The sequence below is a fragment of the Leptopilina boulardi genome, unplaced genomic scaffold, assembly GCF_019393585.1.
Source record: "Leptopilina boulardi isolate dan_hultmark-lab unplaced genomic scaffold, ZJU_Lbou_2.1 LbouV2_285, whole genome shotgun sequence".
Classification (NCBI taxonomy): Eukaryota; Metazoa; Arthropoda; class Insecta; order Hymenoptera; family Figitidae; genus Leptopilina; species Leptopilina boulardi.
This window is the reverse complement of record NW_026137846.1, coordinates 1,203,852-1,227,657: the sequence shown is the minus strand read 5'-3', so window position 1 is coordinate 1,227,657 and position 23,806 is coordinate 1,203,852. Positions and strand designations below refer to the sequence as shown.

The 23,806-nt window shown below is 29.9% G+C and overlaps 1 protein-coding gene across 12 annotated transcripts in view; it reads right to left on the bottom strand.

Annotated features, from left to right (window-relative positions):
* The window catches only part of LOC127282162 (liprin-alpha-1), a 648,576-nt gene that overhangs the window by 471,898 nt on the left and 152,872 nt on the right, over nt 1–23,806 (bottom strand). For all 12 annotated transcript variants that reach the window (XM_051306264.1, XM_051306268.1, XM_051306263.1 and 9 more), the window contains 2 exons: nt 834–1,192; nt 524–766 (listed from right to left, as the gene is read on the bottom strand). In XM_051306264.1, coding sequence (XP_051162221.1) covers nt 524–766; nt 834–1,192 — 602 coding nt within the window. The remainder of the gene's footprint in view (nt 1–523; nt 767–833; nt 1,193–23,806) is intronic.

The following is a 23,806-nucleotide window of genomic DNA, read 5'->3' as shown; positions in this document are numbered from 1 at the left end:
TTACCTTGAACTATATTAAATTTTATTAAACTATTGTCTAAGTTTAAATAACTTTTGCATAATTAGTGTCAAAAAATTTTTAATTTTGCGTTGAGTTAAGAATTTTTACGTTTTCTATTTATTTATTTATTTTTATTTTTCTAGTGAAAATTAGGGGAAAAAATTTTTTGTGAAAAAAATTTATTTTTAGTGGAAAATATCTAGCCATCTAGGGGGAAAGTGCCATAGGCATCTGACAACACTGACAGCGACACACTCAACAATTCATCACGCGCGCAACACTCTTTGAAGTGCGTGTACGCAACAATATTCACGAAATTCTCATTGCATGTAGTCGTTCTCATCGGCATTTAATCAAAAAGTGTATTAATTAAATTTATTGAACTTCTGAAGTAAAAACTCAAATCTCGGTTTCTCTCAATTTAATTAGAGATCGGTTGGGAACCACAGCCCAAGCGTTGGTGTTATTGCACGCTGCAGCTCAATTGTCTAATTTTAGTAGCAGTATAAAAATCAATGTTACCTGTATTAGTCTTATTTCATTATTGATAGCGTCTAATTGTTCTTGTAACATCATTGCAAGTTGCTGAGTGTCAGTGTGACCAGTTGAACTGATTACATCAGCAGCTGAACTGAATATACTTTCATTGTCAACATCACCCTCAGCATCGCTAGAAACGTCGAATGCCTGTTGAACATTTGCAAGAACATGAGCCTGTTGCAATTTTTCCCATTCTTGTTCCGCCAATGTTCTTGCCACGTATCCCTTAAAAACCAGAAATTTATGACAATATGTCTAAAAGTTAGAAATATCTTTAAAGAAACCCACATACCTTTGATGCTTCTTCATCCACTGACCTCCTTACCCCTCTCCTGGGCAACGAATGTGTTTCAAAACTGCCGTGGCTTGCACTTCTTGAGAAAGCTACTGAATCTACTGCATTCGGTGAAAGACTTCTGGTAAGCGCATCAGTTTGCTGAATATTAAAAGCGATTTCTTGTTGCAGCATTTGCCTCTTTATACTATCTATTTCCAGTCGAGCCTTTCCTAATTCCTTAACTAAATCTGCTTTTTCACTTTGTAAATCTTCTATTACTTTTCTTGTTCTTTCCAATTCTTGCTGAAGAGCATTTTTTTCTTCCAATGCATTCATTCTTTCTTTAAGATGAACTTGTAACCTTTCATTCGATTCTGTCAAGACATTAAATAAAAAGATTTATAATTTATAAATAAAATTATGTTGAGATCTTTAATGAATTACAATAAAAAAGTTAATATTAAATCTAAAAATACAATTACTCGCAATGAAATTCACTATTTTAAAACAACCTTTTCAGTTTAATTGAAACAAATTGAGGGTGTACTTCCGAAAAGGTCCCCCCTTTAAATTTAATAAAACACGGGTATTCTTACATATTTTGGTGCATAGATTACGAAAATCATAGTAAAAATTGGCGCAAATTTGATTATCATGGTAAAAACCGTAAAAAACACCATAAAATCATGGTTTTTTGCTATTAACTTGTAAAAATCGCAAAATTTCGAAAAATGTTTTAGACAAAAGTTGTAGATCTCAAAAAAAACACACATTTTATGTTTTATGCATTTTTTACCAAAAGTCATTATTTTTTGAGAAAAATCCAAAAAACACCATGATAATGAAAACATATACAGCAGTCACGGTTAGACATATTATTTGACTCGTATATAGTATCATATTCACCATTACTCAGGATCCAACGAATTCCGCAAAATACTTTCGGTCATATCCACCCCCTCTCGCCAAGGTTTTTTTAAAAAGAAAAGCGAGCAGTACCTTACGCGTCCGAAGGCCGTGTTTACTATTTTGCGTTTACCGCTGCTGTAGACTCCACCCCACAATTTCCGCAAATTACTTTCGGACCATTTTTCTCGAAAAATAATGACTTTTGGTAAAAAATGCATAAAACATAAAATGTGTGTTTTTTGAGATCTACAACTTTTGTCTAACACTTTTTTCGAAATGTTTTGTTTTTTACGAGATAATCGCAAAAAATCATGATTTTATGGTGTTTTTTATGGTTTTCACCATGATAATCAAATTTGCGCCAATTTTCACTACGATTTTCGTAATTTACGCACCAAAATACGTAAGAATACCTATGTTTTATTAAATTTAAAGGGGGGACCTTTTCGGAAGTATATCCCAAATTGATTAGTATACATATATATATATATATATATATATAAAGTTTATATTTTACTTAAAATCTATAAATTTAATCATTTTTTAATTTTTGAAAAAAATCGTTCATCTCATTTTTTGAAATAACTTTTTTCTTCATGAAATTTCTAATTTTTGTCAAAGATTTATTCCTTACAAAAAAACGAATCGATTCATGAATATAACCCAAGTAGAAATGTCCGTAGCTTGCCGGAATTAAACACCAGCATGGTACTGACCCAATACTGGCCGTCGGTATTGACTTTCAGTACTGGCAGTACACTGCCATACACACCGAATCAGTACTATGTCGGAGGTAAAAAAAAAATTAAAACCAGTACTGGCAGTAGACTGTCATACACGCCGAATCAGTACTATGTCGCTGGTAAAAAAACATTAAATTAAAAAGTATTAAAATTATTCTAATAGGTAGAAAACGATGATTTTTTATTAAGATTGTATATTTAATTAATAATAAACGACAAATAGTTCATTCTTTGTGTTTCCATTTTTGTTGTTAAAAGTAGAATATCTCAAATTTATTATCACACACCTTAGTACTCGACAGTTCTTCATAATTCAATATATTTTGTGGATTATTAAATTAAATTTTCAAACTTTTTTACCATTTATATTTTACAGTCGTCCTTTTTTTAACTTATTTTTAATTATGTAATTCATCAATCATTTTTTTTTGTTTTAATATAATTATTTACGGTATGCGTATCCGATTAGCGTTCTAAGGGTTCGATCCCCCATGCGTGCGAGATTTTTCATTCTTAGTTTTAAGTGTTATAAGTGCAATATTTGTTAATATGCAATATTAATTATTAAATTAACTATAAGTGCGAAGTAACAAATTTAAAAAAAAATTAAATAATATGAATTAAAAAAAAATCTACAATACAAAAAATATTTTTTGTAAAATAATTCATTAAAAATAATACAATTTAATTAACATAAATGATAATTATTATTTATTATTAATAATAGTTTAAATATTTTAAATAAAATTAATTATTAAATGTAAAAATGGGAGTAATAAGATCATAAGGATGAAATTTGCAATGGAAAGCGTGTAATAGCACTTTGTAAAAAAAAGTAAGATTTTAACTCTGGATGAGTTCTTTGCCAGTATTATTTCTTTACTAAGTTAGAACTACGTTAGTACTGGTGAGCGAGACAAAATCAGTACTGAACAGCGTTACCAGCCAGGGGTGGCCTACTACTGGCCCAGTACGGCAGTCAGTACTGTTATTCTGACTGTCAGTGTTGGGTCAGTACTATGCCAGTGGCAGATTTCTACTTGGGAAAGTATATATTTTACCGATATAATTTTTATTTAAAATAAATAAAATTTTGGATTGTTTTAAAATCTTGTTTTAACACTTAAAATAATTATTGTTCAGCGAAGAAAAAAGCGATTGGCATATATGAATAAAGTTTATATTTTCGGAATATTTAAAAAATTTTGAAATTTGAATTTTTAAAAATTTTTTTGGTTTTTTTATACAACGTACTTTTATGAATTTTGAAAAACTGCTTACGAAAATCATAGTGACAATTCCCGAAAATTTTATTTTTACGGTGAGAACCATAAAAAAGTCATAAAATTTATGTTTTTTTTCGTTTATTGGGTAAAATATGCATAATTTTTAAAAAATGTATAAGATATAAAAAACTTTTTTATGGTTTTCACCTTAAAAGTAAAATTTTCGGGTATTGTGACTATAATTTTCGTAAGCAGCGCATAAAAATACATAAAGGTACATACTATATAAAAACCAAAAATATTTTTAAAAAATTCTGAAAATATTGTAAAAATTGTTTGTCCATGATCAGACTAGACTTGAAATTTTCGTAAAAGAAAGTAGGTTTTTAAAAAAAAATCGATCAATAGGTATAGTTTTGCGTAGCGAAAGAAATTTCCTGGCGAAAACTAAATTCAAGTCCATGTAAAACCGCGTAATCGAAATGTAAAATTATTCGTTCCAACCGGAATATTTTGTATTAATTCGCATCTTATCGTTCTAACGATATCACGAGCGTATGATATTGTTCTGACCACGTTTTTCTTATGTTAAATTATCAATTTAATTCATATTATTCTTTTATGGAAATTTTATGGTTCATCTATTCGCCGCTAGGTGGCTACTTGATGCACATGCTTGTGCTTAATTCCGCAATAAATAGTTCAGTTTAATTGACCTAGTTATCATTTATTTATATATTGAGTGTTTTATCGTTTGCGCGATTTTTTGGAATTGTTTTCAACAGTTATTTTTGTTGTTTATCATTTACGTACACTTGTTTTTCCGTCCCCTTCTTTTAAGTCTCATTCATTCATGGAAATATACTACCAGAATGTCAGGGGTGTACGAACTAAAACTCACCAGCTCCGTGAATGTGTCTCTCTTAATGGTTATAGTTTATATATTCTAACAGAAACTTAGCTGAATACAAATATAAATACGCAAGAATTAGGTTTTAAAAAATAATATGATGTTTATCGTTTCGAGAGAAATAATAATACTAGTGTAAAATCAAGAGGTGGTGGTGTACTTATAGCTGCTCGCAGAAATTTACGTAGTTTACTCATTGAAGCAAATGTCTTTTCTATTGAGCATGTGTTCATCAAATTCAGGGAAAATAATGGTCTCTTTATAATAGGATGTTTTTACATACCACCTCATTCCTCATTCAGTGTTTTTTCTGAAGTGTGTAATATCATAGAAGAGATACATGATAGATATAATAATGCTGTTCTTTTAATTGTTGGCGACTTTAATTTGCCGTTTCTGACACAGTTTTTTGTTGGTTCAGTCTCACAATTAGAATTAAATGCATCTTTAACAAATCAACAAGAACAAATTGCTTCCCTACTGTTGGACACAACAAACTTTGCCGGTTTATCACAAATAAATAAAATAGTTAATACTTATGGTTCAATTTTGGATTTAATTTTTTGTAATAGTGTAAATTTTACTGTTGAGGTACTTAATGATTCTATATTACCCTTAGATAACTATCATCCATGTTTGTTGATAAATGTTATATTAAATGTTGAAAAATCTATTTTGGATAATCCAAAACAATTCTGGATCATGTGGTTATTCGTTAATTGAACCTTTGTTTATAATTTTTAATAAATCACTAAAATATTGTGTTTTTCCATATGAATGGAAGAAGGGAATCATAGCTTTAACAAATCTTGAAATTTTTATAACCTTTTTAACAGAAAAATTAGAAAAGGGACTGCAAGTTGACGTCATCTATGCTGATATATCGAAGGCGTTTAATAAAGTGGACCATAATATACTTATAAATAAAATGAAATCACTGGGCATTTCTGATAATATTGTTCTCTTTTTCAAAAATTATCTTTCTGACAGGTATCTGGTGGTAAGGGTTGGTGGTGAATTTAGCGATCCTTTTTTAGCAACCTCTGGGGTATCATAGGGATCACGTCTAGGTCCCTTAATGTTCATTTTATATATGAATGACATTAAGCGAATATTCAGGCACTCCTCGTTCTTACTTTATGCTGATGACCTTAAGTGTTATAAAGTGATTCATCCGTCTACCTTTCAAAAAGATATGTTGAAATTACAAAAAGACTTAAAAAGACTCCAAAAATGGCGTGTTAAAAATCATTTAAGTATAAACATTAAAAAGAGTTACGCTGTCACCTTATCGAAAGGTAGTGTAAATTTATATTTAAACAATTACACTATTGATGGTCATATTTTGGAGAGAGTAGAGAGGCTGCGTGATAATGAGATGTGCCTCTGCTTTTCATAACTTGTTAACCATCAGGACTTTGTACCTGACGCTTGTCAGAACAATTATAGAATATGCATGTATCATTTGGTCGCCTTTCTACGTCTTCCATATAATCAGAATTGAACGTGTTCAGAACAAGTTCCTAAGATGTGCTGCGAGATTGCTCAATATCCCCTTTGATTTGCATAGGTACACATGATTACAGGGAACTAAGATCGGTATTAAATATACCATTGTTAAATTCACGGTTCTACTTTGCAGATATGGCTTTTTTGTATAGACTTATTAACGGAGCTATCTTTTGTCCCTCACTTCTCTCTATGATAAATTTATCAATGCCTAGAATGTTTTCTAGGCGATATACATTGTTTTCAGTGTCATTTCACAGAACTAATTATGGTAATAAGCACTGATTGCTAGACTTAGCAGAGAGGCAAACATGATTGCTAATGACATTAATTTCTTTGATAATAATGTTACACGGTTCACATCATCATTACGTAATATCTTGCTAAATGAAAACTAAAATATTTTCACTTAAGCGGCAACCTAGATTGAGTAAAATATAGTATTGTAATTTTTAGATTTAGGAGTACTTTTGTACGAAAGGGCATGTCCCGTTATGTTTACAAATAAATAAATAAACATACTATTTATAATAAATAGGTTTGTTTCTGTAATTTTATTTGTTTAAGTTTTCTTTAGAATCCTGGCACGGCGAGCTATCTTAAAAATTAATAAACAATCATTACAACCCTTTACTTTTGCTATTGCATCCTTTTAATTTTCGAGCGTGAAACGCGAGTGCCGTGATGGAAATGTAATCTTTAAAGTCAAAGTACATTAAGGGGTTATATACCTTTTTATGGGTCAAAAAATCGATTTTTTTCATTGCATAAATCAAAAGTACATACTCTCGAGAATGTTTTCCCAAAATTTTATCAAAATCGGAGCATTAGAACCAAAGTTATGGCTGTTTTAATCCGCTACTTCTCATAGACGAATATATGCGTTTGAAACTTTAAAGGCCATTATCTCGGAATCGTGATTTTTGAGAACTACGGTTACGGTGACCGTAATTTTTTTAAAACCGCTAAACCGATTGAGCTGAAATTTTCAGGGGTTCTTTATACATACAATAGCTAGTGCGTGAACGAAGGAATTTAAATTTGAACTAAAATTAATATTTTTTTTGTCAAAAAACCAATTTTTAAAGCCCTAAAATCACGATTTTACAGGAAAAATAGTCGCCATTTCTAGAATTTTTTTTTCAAAATCCTTCGTTCGCGCCCGAGTTAATATAATATACTAACGAAATTGTTCCATTGATTTCATATAAAATAAAATTTTTTGGTTTCTTTAAAAATTCATTTTCTATAAAATTATTTTTTAAAATGTTTAAAAATTTTCAATTAATTTTTTTTTTGCTCAATTGAAATTAATTCAAAGCGGAATAACTTATTTTATTAAAAAAATTTGGATTGTTTATTTTCGTTAATTACAAGGACCTGGGCAATTCTCAGCGCAATAATTAAGGAACTAAGTTTTTTTGCTCAATAAAAAATTTATTTTAATACCTTTAAACCTTACCCAATGGGAAAAATACCATTGGCGTATTAATGGCCCAATAATGGGAGCTGGGGATGCCAATAGAATTTCAATAATGGCAGCCAATAATGGACCATTATTGGTAAAGCCGTGGGCTGTCCACTATATTTTTCTTAAGCCACAAATCATTAACTATCATATTTAAAATAAAATATCTAATAAATTCAAATTTTTAAAATGTTCCCGCGATGCGCTGATAACTCTGCTCTAGTTCGCTAAATGCTGCAATGGGAGGACGAACATCACTCTTTCTCGCAGTTGAGGTGCCACTAGATTTGTATATAAGAAGTAAACTAAAATTTTTTTCTCGTTGAAATATTTTTCTGACCGATGTCTCCTTTTTATTAGGATGTGAGACAAACTTTTTTTTTTTGAAGAAATGGTTTTACTATATACTGTGATGACCATTTTTTAAATTTAATTATGAAAAATGAAATAATATTAATAATAATATTAACAATTATGGCAGAAAGTTCGGGATATCGGTTTGCAATCACAAAGCTCAATGGTGAAAATTATCCTGTGTGGTGTTATAAGGTGGAGCTCATGATGATTGATGATAATTGGTGGGAAGTGATAGAAGAAGATAAACCGCCTGCTATAGATGCTACTAAAGTAGCTGCGTGGAAAAAGAAGAACGACAAAGCACGTGCAAGGATAGGACTCCTAGTTGCGGATGATCAATTAATGCACATCAGAAATGCAAAATCAGCGAAGAACTCATGGAACGCACTTAAAGATTATCACCAAAAGTCGACATTGTCAAGTAAGGTTCTTTTATTAAAAAGAGTATGTCATGCAGTTTTAATGGAAGGAGGTGACATGGAAGCACACATAAATAGTTTTTCAAATAGCATAAGTCAATTATCAGCTCTTGGACAAGATCTGCCTGATTATTTGATAGCATCGCTGTTATTAGGAAGTCTCCCGGAATTGTACGATACTCTTGTTACGGCATTAGAGAGTAGGCCTGAAGAAGATATCACTAGCCAGTTTATTAAAAGTAAATTAATTGATGAGTATAAACGGCGTAAAGGGGCAAAAGACGTAAGGGAAAGTTTACAGAACAGTGAAACAGCTATGAAATCAACGTGCAATAAAGATAAAGGCCATACAAAGTTTAAAGGAAGTTGTTTTTTCTGTAAAAAACCTGGACATGCAAAACAAGATTGTTTTAAATACAAAAACTGGAAAGAAACACAACAAAAGGCCAATAAAGTTTCTGAGGATAAAGAAGAAAAAACAGAAGATTACTGCCACCTCACCAAGAAAGATACACCTCAGGAAGAAATGCATATGGAAATAACAAAAGCAGCAATTGAAAGAGAAAGTTAGGTTGCGGACTCAGGAGCAACAAGCCATATGGTTCGTAATAAAGATTTTTTTAACAAATTAGATTCCAGCAGGAAGGGCCTTGTCCGTCTTGCAGATGAAAAGGTTGCCAATATAAAAGAAATAGGTACAGGCATCATAAAATGGAAATGTAAAGAAGGAAATTTTTCAGTAATAGAAATACGTGATGTTTTGTACGTACCAACCTTCAGTTCTAATTTACTATCGGTAAAAAAATTGGCAAAGGATAGCTATAAAATACAATTTGAAGGGGATTATTGTAGCCACGTTGTCTCCAGATTTATATGAGGTTCAAAAGTGCAGGCAAACAAAAGTGACAGAAGTGTTTGGGTCGAGTAATGTGTCAATAAAAGAAGAACATTATGAAGATTGTCAACCTGCCTGGCATCGAAGATTTGGACACCGAGACCCAGCGGCAATTAAAGTATTAGCAGAAAAGGAACTGGCATCAGGTATAAAGTTTAAAGATTGTGGTACAAGAGTAACATCTGAATGCTGTATAAAAGGGAAAATGGCTCGTAAACCTTTTCCGACGGAATCTCAACACCTTATTCACCCCAACAGAATGGTGTTGCATGTAAATAGATGCAGAATTAGATAAAAAATATTGGGGAGAAGCAACAATTACTGCAAATCACTTACAGAACAGATTGCCGACAAAAGTTCGAGATAAAACGACATATGAATTGTGGTATGGCTAGAATCCAGATGTTGGACACCTACACGTCTTTGGATGCGTAGCATACGCGCTTATTCACAAAGAGAAAAGAAGAAAACTGGATGATAAAGGAGAAAAGTTAATTTTTGTTGGTTATTCTGAAGAATCAAAAGCCTTTCGACTACTGGATTCAAGAACAAATAAAATCAAGATCAGTAGGGATGTTATTTTTCTTGATATATTTCACAAGAATGAGATAACAAACGGAACCAGTGTCATTGAGATACCTCTAAAAACAATAAGGATCAACAAAATCAAGAAAAAGAACATGAAGATACATGCACGGAAGATAGTGATTCAACAAATGATACGGATAGTGATTATAATGAGGAATTGACAGAAGAAATTCAAGAAATCCAAATTAGACGCTCTGATCGTTCTAATAAAGAAGTACCCCCGGAACGTTATATGGCCACCTCGAAAATGGTCATTGAAGGAAGTGAGCCGAGGACAATAAAGGAAGCATTTTCAGGTCCAAACAAAGAAGAATGGAGGAAAGCAATGGACGAGGAAATAAAGTCATTAAGGGAGAATGATACCTGGGGCATCATCTCAAGACCTATAAAAGCAAATATCGTTTCATGCAAATGGATTTTTAAAATCAAAAGAAATGCAGAAGGCAATATAGAAAGATATAAAGCTAGGCTCGTCGCTCGAGGATTTTCTCAAAAGTATGGCACCAATTATGATGAGGTTTTCGCACCTGTTGTTCGACAAGCAACGCTCAGGATTTTTTTGACAATAGCAGGTATAAAGGATATGAAAATAAAGCATTTCGACGTCAAAACTACTTTCTTAAACGGATCATTACAAGAGACAATTTTCATGCAACAACCAGAAGGTTACGTCATTCCCGGCAAAAAAGATAGTGTCTGCATACTCAAAAAAGGAATCTATGGATTAAAACAAGCAGCTAAGGTATGGAATGATAAGTTACACAAATTGTTATCAGATAATGGTTTTATACAAAGTAAAATTGACTCTTGCTTATATTCTAAAGGCAACAATGAAGACAAAATATATATTATTATTTATGTCGATGATTTTTTAATTGCATCAAGTGACATAAATAAAATTGACGAAGTTGCTAAATTTTCAAACAAAGAATTTAATTTAGCAGACTTGGGAATTTTGAAACATTATTTAGGGTTAGAAATCAGAAGAAATGAATGGGGTTTTTATTGTATCAAACAAACAAAATACATAGAAAAATTAATAGAAGGATTCGGTTTACAAGATGCTAAAGTTTCACAAATACCATTGGATGTTGGTTACCTAAAGATTAGAACTGACGATAATAAAATGCCCGAAAGTGAAAAATATCAACAAGCTATTGGGGCATTATTATATTTGGCTGTAAATTCAAGACCAGATATAGCAGCAAGTGTAAGCATTTTAAGCCAGCACAACAAACAGCCATCAACTGCAGACTGGACGGAGGTGAAGAGAGTGTTTCGCTACCTGAAAGGGACAAAAGACTACGAACTTATATTAGGAGAAAAGAACAATAAAACGGGACTCATTGGTTTTGCGGATGCCGATTGGGCTGAGGACAGAAAGGATAGAAAATCAAATAGTGGTTGTCTATTCAAACTTAATGGATCTTCAATAAGTTGGGGCTGTCGAAAAATATCATGCGTCGCCCTTTCATCAACAGAAGCGGAATATGTCGCCTTGGCAGAAGCAAGTCAAGAAATGATGTGGTTAAAAAATTTACTTGAAGATTTTCTCAATGAAACCCAGGATAGGATTATCATCTACGAAGATAATCCAAGTTGTCTTAAACTAATTTCAAACAAAAAATTCAGTAACAGAACAAAACATATTGCAACTAAATATCATTTTTTAAAAAAATTTAAAAGATAAAAATTTTATAGTTTTTTTTTATCGCAAAGTCTTAGGACTTAAAATTTAGCATTTTTTATGTAGAATCGAATACCGAGTGGCTGATTTTAAAATTTTCAAAATGGCGGTCACCACAGGCTGGAATGTGACGTAAAAAAAGCTTTTTTTTATTTAAATTGGAAAAACTTTTACATTTTCAGACCAAAATTATTCAAAACAACTACTTTTCATATTTGTGAGTTGACAGAACACAAACATATGGTCAGAACTAAAAAATCCAAAATGGCGGAACCAAGATGGCGACCGAAATATAAAAAAATGAGTCAATTCGCTTGAAACGTGTTACTCTGGAGTTTTCGGGGTCGCTGATTACGAATCTGAAATCCATTTTTGAAAATTCAAAATGGCGGATCCAATATGGTGTACGAAAAAATTAAAAATCACTTGAATTGAAACGAAATTCGTTACTCAGGGGTTTTCGGGGTCGCTGATTACGAATCTGAAGTCAGAATTAAAAAATTCAAAATGGCGGACCTAATAGGGCGTAAGATTAATAAAAAAAACCATTAGAAATGTTTAAAACTTGTTACTCTGGAGATTTTTACGTTGTAGATCACGAATTTGTCAGCGGAGATTAAAGAAGAAAAATATTAATTAAAAAAAGCGCTGAATACGAATCAAAGGTCGGAATTAAATAATTTTAAAATATCGGATCCTATATGGCGGAAGATTTTTTCAAAAAATGGCTAAGGACTTTGGCTTAATACTATATTTATCAAAAGAAAAGTCCTGAAAAGGACTGATTAAAATTGGTTTTAATGCTATTTCTCAAAATAAAAGTCCTAAAAAGGAATGATTGAAATTGGTTTTAATGCTATTTATCAAAATAAAAGCCCTGAAAAGGACTGATTGAAATTAGTTTTAATGCTATTTATCAAGATAAAAGTCCTGAAAAGGACAGATTGAAATTGGTTTTAATGCTATTTATCAAAATAAAAGTCCTGAAAAGGACTGATTGAAATTAGTTTTAATGTTATTTGGCAAAAGTAAAGTCCTGAAAAGGACAGATTAAAATTGGTTTGAATGCTATTTATCAAAATAAAAGTCCTGAAATGGACTGATTGAAATTAGTTTTAATGGTATTTGGCAAAAGTAAAGTCCTGAAAAGGACTGATTAAAATTGGTTTTAATGCTATTTATCAAAATAAAAGTCCTAAAAAGGACTGATTGAAATTAATTTAAAAATTTTAGACTCTGCAAAAGTTTTTAAAATTCTTTAGAATGTAGAAAAAAATTTATTAAAAGAGAAGACGAAAATGAAATAAAGATATAAGGAAAAATAAATGAATGAAAAGGAATTAAGTAGATTCTACTGTAAGTATATCGGATCTAGACTGTATTTATTAACGTTGAGAAAAAGTATTTTCTAGTATGGTGATAACTGCACAACCGTAGTCGTAGTGAGATAGTAATAGTAAATAGTTTGATGTTCTGTCCGTCCTCTGTAGCTCCGTGTGGAGGGGGCAACTGCATGATGGCGTCGATTAGGGGGCTGATTGGCTCAAGCTATCACGTGAGAATCGCGCAGGCGCACAGTGGTAAGAAATGCAAAGTTTTGTACAAAATTCTGCTGACAATAGAAATCTTGACCATTTTCAATTTTTTTCGAAATACTGAAGAAGGATTTTGCTACAAGCCTTTTGCAACATAGCCTCATAAAATTGATTTAATATCTTGAATAATCAATCCTACCTAAAAAAGCATGATCAAGAAGTCACGATTTAAAGAATTTAATACTCTCGAAATTTTTTTTTCTAGGTCAGAAATTAAAGAGGGCTTAATGCTCTTTAAGATTTTACCATTGTGAATTTTTATTATAAATTTTTAATAACCAGCGTATATACCCGACCGCATCAGAAAACCATATTTTTAAGAAAGTCCGTTAAAATTCGAATTTGGCGATCCCCAACCTACGAGAAAGAATATTCATTTTTTTAGTCATTTTTTGAAAAAAGTTTCCGCCATATTGGATACACCATTTTGAATTTTTTATTTCTGACCTTTGATTCATATTCAGCGACCCCAAAAACCATTGAGTAGTAATATTCAGTTTATTTAATCGATTTAAAAAAAATCTTCTGCCATATTGGATCCGCCATTTTGAATTCTGACCTTTGATTCGTATTCAGCGATTTTTTTTATTAATATTTTTCTTCTTTAATCTCTGCTGACAAATTCGTGATCTACAACTTAAAAAACTCCAGAATAACAAGTTTTAAACATTTCTAATGGTTTTTTTTATTAATCTTACGCCCTATTAGGTCCGCCTTTTTGAATTTTTTTAATTCTGACTTCAGATTCGTAATCAGCGACCCCGAAAACCCCCGAGTAACGAATTTCATTTCAATTCAAGTGATTTTTAATTTTTTCGTACGCCATTTTGGATCCGCCATTTTAAATTTTCAAAAATAGATTTCAGATTCGTAATCAGCGACCCCGAAAACCCCCGAGTAACACGTTTCAAGCGAATTGACTCATTTTTTTATATTTCGGCCGCCATATTGGATCCGCCATTTTGAATTTTTCAATTCTGACATCAGATTTGTAATCAGCGACCCCGAAAACCCCCGAGTAACACCATTCAACTGAATTCAGTTGAATTTATTGAATTTTCAAAAATTAATCCGCCATCTTGATTCCGCCATTTTGGATTTTTTAGTTCTGACCATATGTTTGTGTTCTGTCAACTCACAAATATGAAAAGTAGTTGTTTTGAATAATTTTGGTATTAAAATGTAAAAGTTTTTCCAATTTAAATTAAAAAAAAGCTTTTTTTACGTCACATTCCAGCCTGTGGTGGCCGCCATTTTGAAAATTTTAAAATCAGCCACTCGGTATTCGATTCTACATAAAAAATGCTAAATTTTAAGTCCTAAGACTTTGCGATTGCTTTAAACCACGGGTGGAGAAATCCATTTGCCTTTTCACGTGGAATGACCCATATATATATAAAAAACGTAACGCAAATGCGGACCGCTTGCACAGTTTTAGTTAAGTAGAATTATGATTTACATTTACATTTCCTATGTAGGAATCCATGTGAGAACATAAGATCCCAATCTAAAATTTACTACAGGCGCAGTACTGGCACCCAGTATTGGCGCCAGAGTTGGCGTAACTTTGGGATAACATGTTACCAGTATTGGCTACCAGAGTTTGCACCAGTACTAGTAACCACTGCTGGTTCAGTACTGTCCGAGTACTGGCAGTTTTGTAATTTCTTGTATACGAAAAGAAAGCTTTAACTGTAACAGAGATAAGTTTCACTGCAATAGTAAAATCTCTGCTCCAGGTAATACTTTTTTGGTATACTTAGGGAAAAGTGTCTGAAATTTTTAGTAACCTAACACAAATTAAATATTAATTAAATTAGTCAACTATAACTAATTAATATTTTATTATATAAAATCGAAAACACCAAGAATTTTTTTCTTTATTATAATATATATTGCAAATTATTATTTTAAAAAATCAAAAAATAAATATAAAAATATGTTTATTATAAAACCAAAGTTCTGAGAAAAAAAATTATACGTAATTTTTTGTAGGTTTGTAAATTTTCGGGTAAAAATTTTTAAATTTAAGTTTTTTTCAAAAGTATAATATCTATTTTTAATCACATATATATTTGCATCAAAATGAATTTTTGAAAAACTTTTTTAAGAAAATAATAGTTGTTTTTTGATTTTTAACAAGTGTTGTTTATTGCATATCTGAAAACAATAAGAAAATTTTGCAAAATGTTTTAGGCTTGGTCTCAGGAAACTTTTTGTTTAAATAATTTTACCCACAGAAAAGCAAAATAAAATACATCTTAATTTTGAAAAAAGAAATCAAGGTGAAAAAATTTTTATAAACAAAATATTTAAACAAAAAGATTCATCGGGTTCACTCTAGAACTTTTTGTAAACTAGTATTAATCAAAAAGAAAATCTATTTGAGCCAGTACTGGCTCAATATCGGCTCAGTACGGGTGGTACTGCAACTGTACTAATACAATGAAAATACCAGTACTGGTTCAGTACAGACTGCCCAGTCTCGACAGCCAATACTGAACCAGTACTGCGCCAATAGTGAACTCTGGTATAATACTGAAATTTTTGTTGGGATCCTATATATGTTCTAACATGGATTCCTACATCTCATGTAAGAATTAACAATATAGGAATACCGTCATGTATGTTGGAATCCATGTAGAATTCACATAGATTTCAATGTAGAAACAACATCATAAATTCCTACATGAAATCATACACCAAATCGTGTCCGAATTTCATATATGATTTTACATGGAATTCTATGTGGATTCCTATGTGGACCTAGGGTTTCATAACGGTTTTTATAAAGGAACCTATATGGAATCATATATAGGATCTCATGTGGGGATTTTCAATAGGGTACAATCAGTATCATCATTATCTGACCGCGAAGCGGGACGATCATCCTTCGTGCGCTTTGAGGCGCGCTCAATATAGCGAGAGAAGCGAGCCCTGAAGCGCGTGATGAGAATGTGGCCGCCCTCGCAGGGGGGCTGCCGGATTTTTTTATGTTAGTTACGTTTTTTAGATTTTTCTCGAAAAATAATCACTTTTATTAAAAAATGTATAAAACATAAAATGTGTTTTTTGAAACCTACAACTTTTATCTAAAACATTTCTCGAAATTTTGCTTTTATTACGAGTTAATCGCAATTAATTTTATGGTGTTTTTAAATGGTTTTCACCATGATAATCAAATTTGAGTCAATTTTCATTACTATTTTCGTAATCAGCACAGAAAAAAATGGTAAAAATTGAGAACTTAAAAAACGTGTTTTCATGGAATCATTAATTAATGAAAAATTTACAAAATGTATTTTTAACATGAAGAATCCTCAAAATGTTGTCAATTTTGTTAATTGATTATTTTTTGAAAGAAAATGTGTTTGACAACAATTAGATAAATCATCCCTCAAATAAAGAATGGAGTTTTTTTGACAATAAAAATTAAGATTGAAACTCCTCCTCTTTTCAGAAAGAGGCTTCAAAAATTTAAAATGGAGATAAAATAAAATTTTTTAAGTTGACACAATTTAGTCCCATCCCTCAAATAAACAATGGCGATTTGTTGCCAATAAAAATGATGATGTAAACTCCTCCTCTTTCGAAAAAAAAGATTACTACTTGTGGCGTCAAAAATTCAAAATGGAGAAAAAATTCAAATTTTTTAATTGACAAAATTCAGTTCCATTTCCCAAATAAAGAAAGGCGATTTTTTGACAATAAAAATTAAGATTTAAAATCACTGAGAAAGATGTCTATTCGTAATGTCAAAATGGAAAAAAATTGAATTTTTTAAGTTGACACTATTTAGTCCCATATCCTAAATAAAGAATGGAGATTTTTTACCAATAGAAATTAAAATTTAAACTCCTCATCTTTCGAAAAAGAAGATTTCTACTTGTGGCGTGAAAATTAAAATGAAAAAAAAATTAAATTTTTTACATTGACAATGTTTAGTCCCATCCCCCAAAAAAAGAATGGCAATTTTTTGACAATAAAAATTAAGATTTGAACTCTAATTAATTTAATTAATGAACCTAAAAATATTTATTTACTTACAACAATTTTTATTTCATAATAATGGTACATATAAAAATAAATACAAGAAAGACTTCTATTCCTTACATTTTAAAATAATTTTAGTATTTCAGTTTTTTAGAACAAAATCTTTAGTTTTCCTAAACTTTGAGAGTCCAGAAACTTTTCAAAAAAATTAAAGAACAAATTTTTCAGTACAAATTTTGTTTAAGGTTTACCTCAACTCCTTGTGACAATAAAAAACCATAATTTTTTAATTAAATATTTTAAAAAATTAAAATTAAATTATTTTTAAATTTTTCAATCAAATTTTACAAAATTTCAATTTTTTTAAATTAATAAGTCGAAACTTTCAATTCTAACTCTTCTAAAATTGAATTATTTCTATTATTTATTTATTACACTCACTAAAAAAATAAAAATAAATAAATAGAAAACGTAAAAATTCTTAACTCAACGCCATCAATGTAACCAATCAAATTCACTTAAATAGTTTAAACTTAGTGACCACACTTTTAATACTTCAGATACAATTTACGTAGAAAAAATTACATTTAGATAAAAACACTAAAAAAAACCAGTAAAGAAAAAAAATATACTAAATTTCCTACTAAAATATCTCTCCTACTAAAAATGTTACTGAAGGACCAAAATCTTACTAAATTTAGTGGGAAAACCACTAACTTGGCAACACTGCACACGGTCGTCGAGTACAGATATGAGACTTCTCACGAAATGTTTAATTAAAACACGGTTATCAGAAGATAAAACATTTAACGAATTATCAGACGGATAAAGATTGTAAGAAAAATCAGAAACAAAATTATTGAACAAGTTTTCGCACTCTGGGCAAGCGGTTAAAATATGAAAAAGATCCTCGTCTTCTAGATTAGAAGGAATAGATAGTCCTTATAACCGCTCCCACTGCAGTGTTAGAAGAGCTGATCTGGCTCGATAGAGCTAGAGCAATGGAACGTGACACCTAATAAAACGTATTCATTTGCCATCTTGAGACTACTCTTGCCAAATTTGAAAGACTTAAATCTTCTAGCTTTTTTTAGCCAACTCCGAAGAAGAGTTAGCTAGAAGCACGTTGTCATCCGCGTATCAAAGTATAAAGGTCGATAGTTTACCCAAATCTTCCGGAACCTTCTCAGAAATCAAAATTTTATTTAAAAATAGGATCCAATTTTGCGGAAGAGTTTTGAAAAAGTTAAAATTGTTCCCGTCGGATCCAGGGGCCTTTCTATTTTTACATTTCTTGTGACACACCATACTTTCCTCAACAGTAATACATTGATCAAGTTCAGCGACAGTTCGGAACAAAACACACAAATTAGTCGGCGAAACGCTATCTGGTGGGAAAAACAATCCCAAAGATAAGAATGCCTGGTATCGATGTCGTTGTCAGAGCCAGAATTAATATGGGGACGAGAAACATTAATGACCCTTCAAACCTGCTCAGAAAATTTACAATTATTCATAATTTTCAAGCGATCTAAAGCAAATTTTCTTTTCTTAGATTTTAAGAAATTCATATTAGAAACTTTAATTTTAATACAGTTTTCACGAGCAAGTACCGAGGATTTCATTTCCTTACATAGTTTAAGTGCGAGAATAAAAATTTTTCTTGGAAAGCTTACATTCCAGAACATACCAGGGTTTCTTTTTTAAAGCATTGTTAGAAATGTTATTAACAGACATACCCACCCACGTAGCACCGAAGATTTAATAAATATTTATTTACAATGTTCGCAGTATTTAGAATAAAGGTTAAGTAAAGCTTCTGTAAATATTTAAATGTCCGCACTTGAGCAAATGTTTAGCGCGAACCTTGAACCTTGAAATTAAATATTCGTTAAAAGTTCGTTCAGATAGCTTAGTCTTAAAAATATTATTTTATTATTTATTATTATTACTATTTTTAATTTGAATCAGTTTAATAAACAAATTAATTTAAGAAATTTTAATTTTCAAAAATGAAAAAAAAAATTTCTTAAATAACCTTTTCATCTCGAATAGGAAATACTCTTTGCGCATACGTGGTCGCCATCATGACAGTTCCCGCAAATATCATAAACTTGGTCATTTTTTTCTGGCCAACATGTGTGCTGCATGTATTCCTTTTTTAAAATTGAATATTACTGAAAACGATATACTAGAGGCTAAATTAAAATATAATGATATTGAGGCCAACAGTACTCTTGAATTAAGAAGGTGGTTGAATTGTAGAAAACAAGATACGAAAGGGAAAAAAAGGACTTGGTTGCAGGGTAAGCATTCGAGTGTTTACTATTGTCAGTGTTGCCAAGTTAGTGGTTTTCCCACTAAATTTAGTAAGATCTTTTTTTTTACTGGTTTTTTTAGTGTTTTTACCTAAATGTAATTTTTTCTACGTAAATTGTATCTGAAGTATTAAAAGTGTGGTCACTAAGTATAAACTATTTAAGTGAATTTGATTGGTTACACTGATGGCGATTGAGCAAATATTCAGACTGGGCCAATCAAAATTAGTCACACAGTTCTATAAGAAAGGATGCTCTTCTACGTGCCAAGCCCTGCACTGCTGTTTAGTACAGTTTATTCGTGAAGTTTATTTTATTAATGCAATGTCTATTCCATGTTCTTAAGTTCATAAATTTTATAAATAAATTGTAACTGGAATTAATATTTAAATAAATGAAATTCCAAAAAAATATCTATCATTATTGTTATATATTTATTACCTTGAACTATATTAAATTTTATTAAACTATTGTTTAAGTTTAAATAACTTTTGCATAATTAGTGTCAAAAATTTTTTATTTTGCGTTGAGTTAAGAATTTTTACGTTTTCTATTTATTTATTTTTATTTTTCTAGTAAAAATTAGGGGAAAAAATATATTTTTAATGGAAAATATCTAGCCATCTAAGGGGAAAGCGCCATAGGCATCTGACAACACTGATTCTAGGGGCGGCAGTATGACATTTTTTTGGGCCACTCTAATAACTCCGTACCCCTCTTTCTTGTTAGGTACACGATCGCGTCTACGTCCGACACGGTGTGCCAGATGCATTTTTTTTGGTCAAAAACATATATATGGGCAAATCCACAGAACCGGCCGATTTTTACTTATCAAGATGAAAATTTTCCAAATAGCAAGCACACCTTTTATTTATGGTTTACTTTCTTTAAAATATATTCAAGAACAATTATCTTCTTGCGTGATTCATTTTATTTTAATGCCGTTTGAGTTAAAAGCCAAAAACGAAAATATTATTTTTCTTCTGGAAATTATAATTAAAAATGGCATTTCTTTGTTTTTTTTTATATATTATTTGAAATATGTGCAAAACATTTTGAATAATAAAATATGATAAAATACAAATAATTAATTTTTTAATTATCAAAAATAAATTATTTATATTTTATCATATTTTATTATATATTTTATTTATTAGCATTTAATTTTTTATTTCTGTAAATTAAATTGTTTACTTACTAATTTTGATATTAACTATTTTAACCAACAAACTGACATTATTGACATCGATTTTGATATAACTTTGAAAATAAAACAAATGAAAGGATAATTCATTTTTCTCGATTAACTAGTTAAATTTCGATAAATTTTTTTTTATTTTTAATTTTTAGACGTTATAAATTGAAAATATAATTTGGCGTTTGCATACAAGAATTATAATAATGTCTTTATATAATCACACATGTTTTCAACTCATCATATTTTATCCTGTAGTTGTGCTACTGAAAAAAGGCTAAGTTGAAAATGGTTCACGCTTAAACATAGAGTGATAATTATTGGAATATTTGCTTTAATTCTGATTGCACTCTATTCTATGATACATACATTTGTTCGTCTGTTCACAAGCAATAAGCTCCAATTTGAAAAATTCAAATCGAATAATCGCCGCAAAAGATATTTACAAAAATGTATAGACATTTCATTATTATAAAATAATGAGTAACGCTACTTTCAACGACTATCATTTCTTTTTATTTAAGAACACATATTTTTTATTACTTTCAAAACATTCTTCAATAAGTAAACTATAATTCACCACAGTTTGGAATTGTTCGGATCTATGCCGAACAAGTTATACCTATAAGAATTAAAATTTATACCTGGAGTAACACCGTAAATTTCATTTTTTAAGTTACTTAATTCGATTTAATTTTTTATAAAAGACTAGAAGGTTCACATTTATTATTTATTTATTTATTTATTTATTTCAATAGGTTCTCAGAGATATTACAAAATGGTTGAAGTATGAAAATAATTAATATAATACTTCTAAAATAGAAAAATATGTGAGTAACATGAAATCGGCCGGTTCTGTGGATTTGCCCATATATATATATATATATATTTTGTTTAAAAATTAATATAACTTAATTTCATTAATTTATAAACACAATTTTCTTATTTTTAATTATTCTTTAAAATTAAGTGTTTTGTATTAAACAAAACTCTTTCAGAATTATAAATTAAATAAGTTAAGCAGTTCTGTAATGAAATATATTTTATTTATAGAACTCATAGTTAATATTTAAATATGGAGACCATTAAACTCGCAAACAGCATTTAACAAACGATGCATGTATAGAGAATTATGATCGTTATTTTATTAGATTTTATGTTCTTTTTCCTTTTAATTTTTTGTAAATTTTGTATGGAAAACATCTGTTTTATCTAAACTACGTCTCATATTTTTTGTGTAAATTGTTTGTCTTTCTTTTAAAACCAATAACGAGACAAAGTACTTTCAGTAGTCTTCACTCGTGGGATGCACTTTGAAATTTGGAAAATTCAATATAGATAAAAATATAGCTATTAAATCTTTTGGAAACTCTAAAGTGCATCATTCCAGCTGTTGACTGCTGGGATCTTTTTCATATCTTATCACTTTCCCACGAAAGTCCAAGAGTCTCTACCATTAAATTACATCTGTTAGTCATAAAACTATACAAAATATTAGGATACAAAGTCTGTTATATTTCTATTTTTCTAAATAATATCTCACACGTTGATTTAGTGAATTTTAAATAATTTTAAATAATTCTTAAAAATATTCTTTTAATTTTTAGTTAAGTTTTAATATTAATGTTTGGAATTTCAAATTAATTTATTATTTATAATTATATATTCAAATTACTAAAAAAAATAAAATTAATTAAATCTTAATTAACAATTTAAATTAATATTGAAATTTTAAACATTATTATGAAAATAATATTAATCATTTACACTATAAGTAACATTAAATTTTACATGTTTTTTTTTTTGTAACTATTGTCATTTAATTATATATAATTAATTTTACTTAATTATCTTTTATATTTATACATATATGTATAAAAAAAGGTATGTGTGTGTGATTGAATGAGTAAATTTTTAATACTGTGTAATTAAATATTCATAAAAATATGTATTTCATAAATAATTTTAAGAATTTTTGTACTTTTGAAAATTCGTTTAAAAAGTGAATTTTGGCTCCATCTTTTAAAAATAGTGTAAACTATAGTTCCCCACTTTTTCGAAACACCCTAATCTTAAAGATACGCCCACGCAAAGTCATCCCTTGCAAGGCTGGGCCTGAAAGGTCCAATGACATCTTTCTTTTAGATAAGTTTTTCATAAAAAAATCCAATCACTGATGTTTTTAACTTCCCACTCTATAAAATATTCATCTCCAAATTTCCACCCAACTAAAAAATTTAAGTAGGGATAATAATATAAAAACTGAAGATTTGAATTAAAAAGGTAGTCCAATTTCTAAATTCAAAAGTCAAAAACTCTCATTCAAAATTAGTCAGTCAACATTTCTCAATCAACATTTCTCAGTTAAAATTCTAAAGTCAAATTTCTTAATTCCAATTTTTTAATTCTTATCTCAGTGCATTTTTCTAAGTTCAATTTATTCCATTCTTAATTACGAAGTCAAGACCCAAAATTCACCTTTAAACAAATTTTCAACGATTTTCAACATTTATAAATAAAATCTAAAAAAGTAAGTACTTTTATTGCATAATTAATTACTTTTCTCCTCTTATCTATTTTTCTCTTGTCATACTTCTAATTCCGAAGGACGTGGTGCGATTAAGTTGCGCATTTTAGTTCCTTCATTCCTTAAAAGATTTGATCATTATTTTTTTATTTAACACCTTCCGAAAAGATTTTGGTGTATTCAGTGCATCATTATTTTTTCAATCCTTTTAAATTCTCCTTGAAATAAAACGAACCAATTTGAAAGTTTCCCGAGTTGTGGACAATGCGTCTAGACTCAAAAATAAATTAAAATTTATTAACTATGTTGCGTTGCCGGACGTAACAATGCACTCTTTAAAATTAGGTTCAAGAATTTGAGAAAAGCAGGCTTTTACAACTGAACGAAAATCTTCTAAAGCTTTGACATACTTTAAGCAGCCAATTGGACATTTTGAGCGTAAAACATGAATATTTTCCAGCAACGTTTTGCATGAATTTCCATTAAAATTTGAACCCCCATGAGTTACATCACCTTCTATATGGCATGATCTTGCCCAGTCTAAACTTTCTTGATTAAAATCCTTAAGCATATGATTTAAAATAGTGTTTACCACTCCCAACAACAAATGGGGCTCAGGTTGAGCAATTATATCTAAAATAAGTTTATT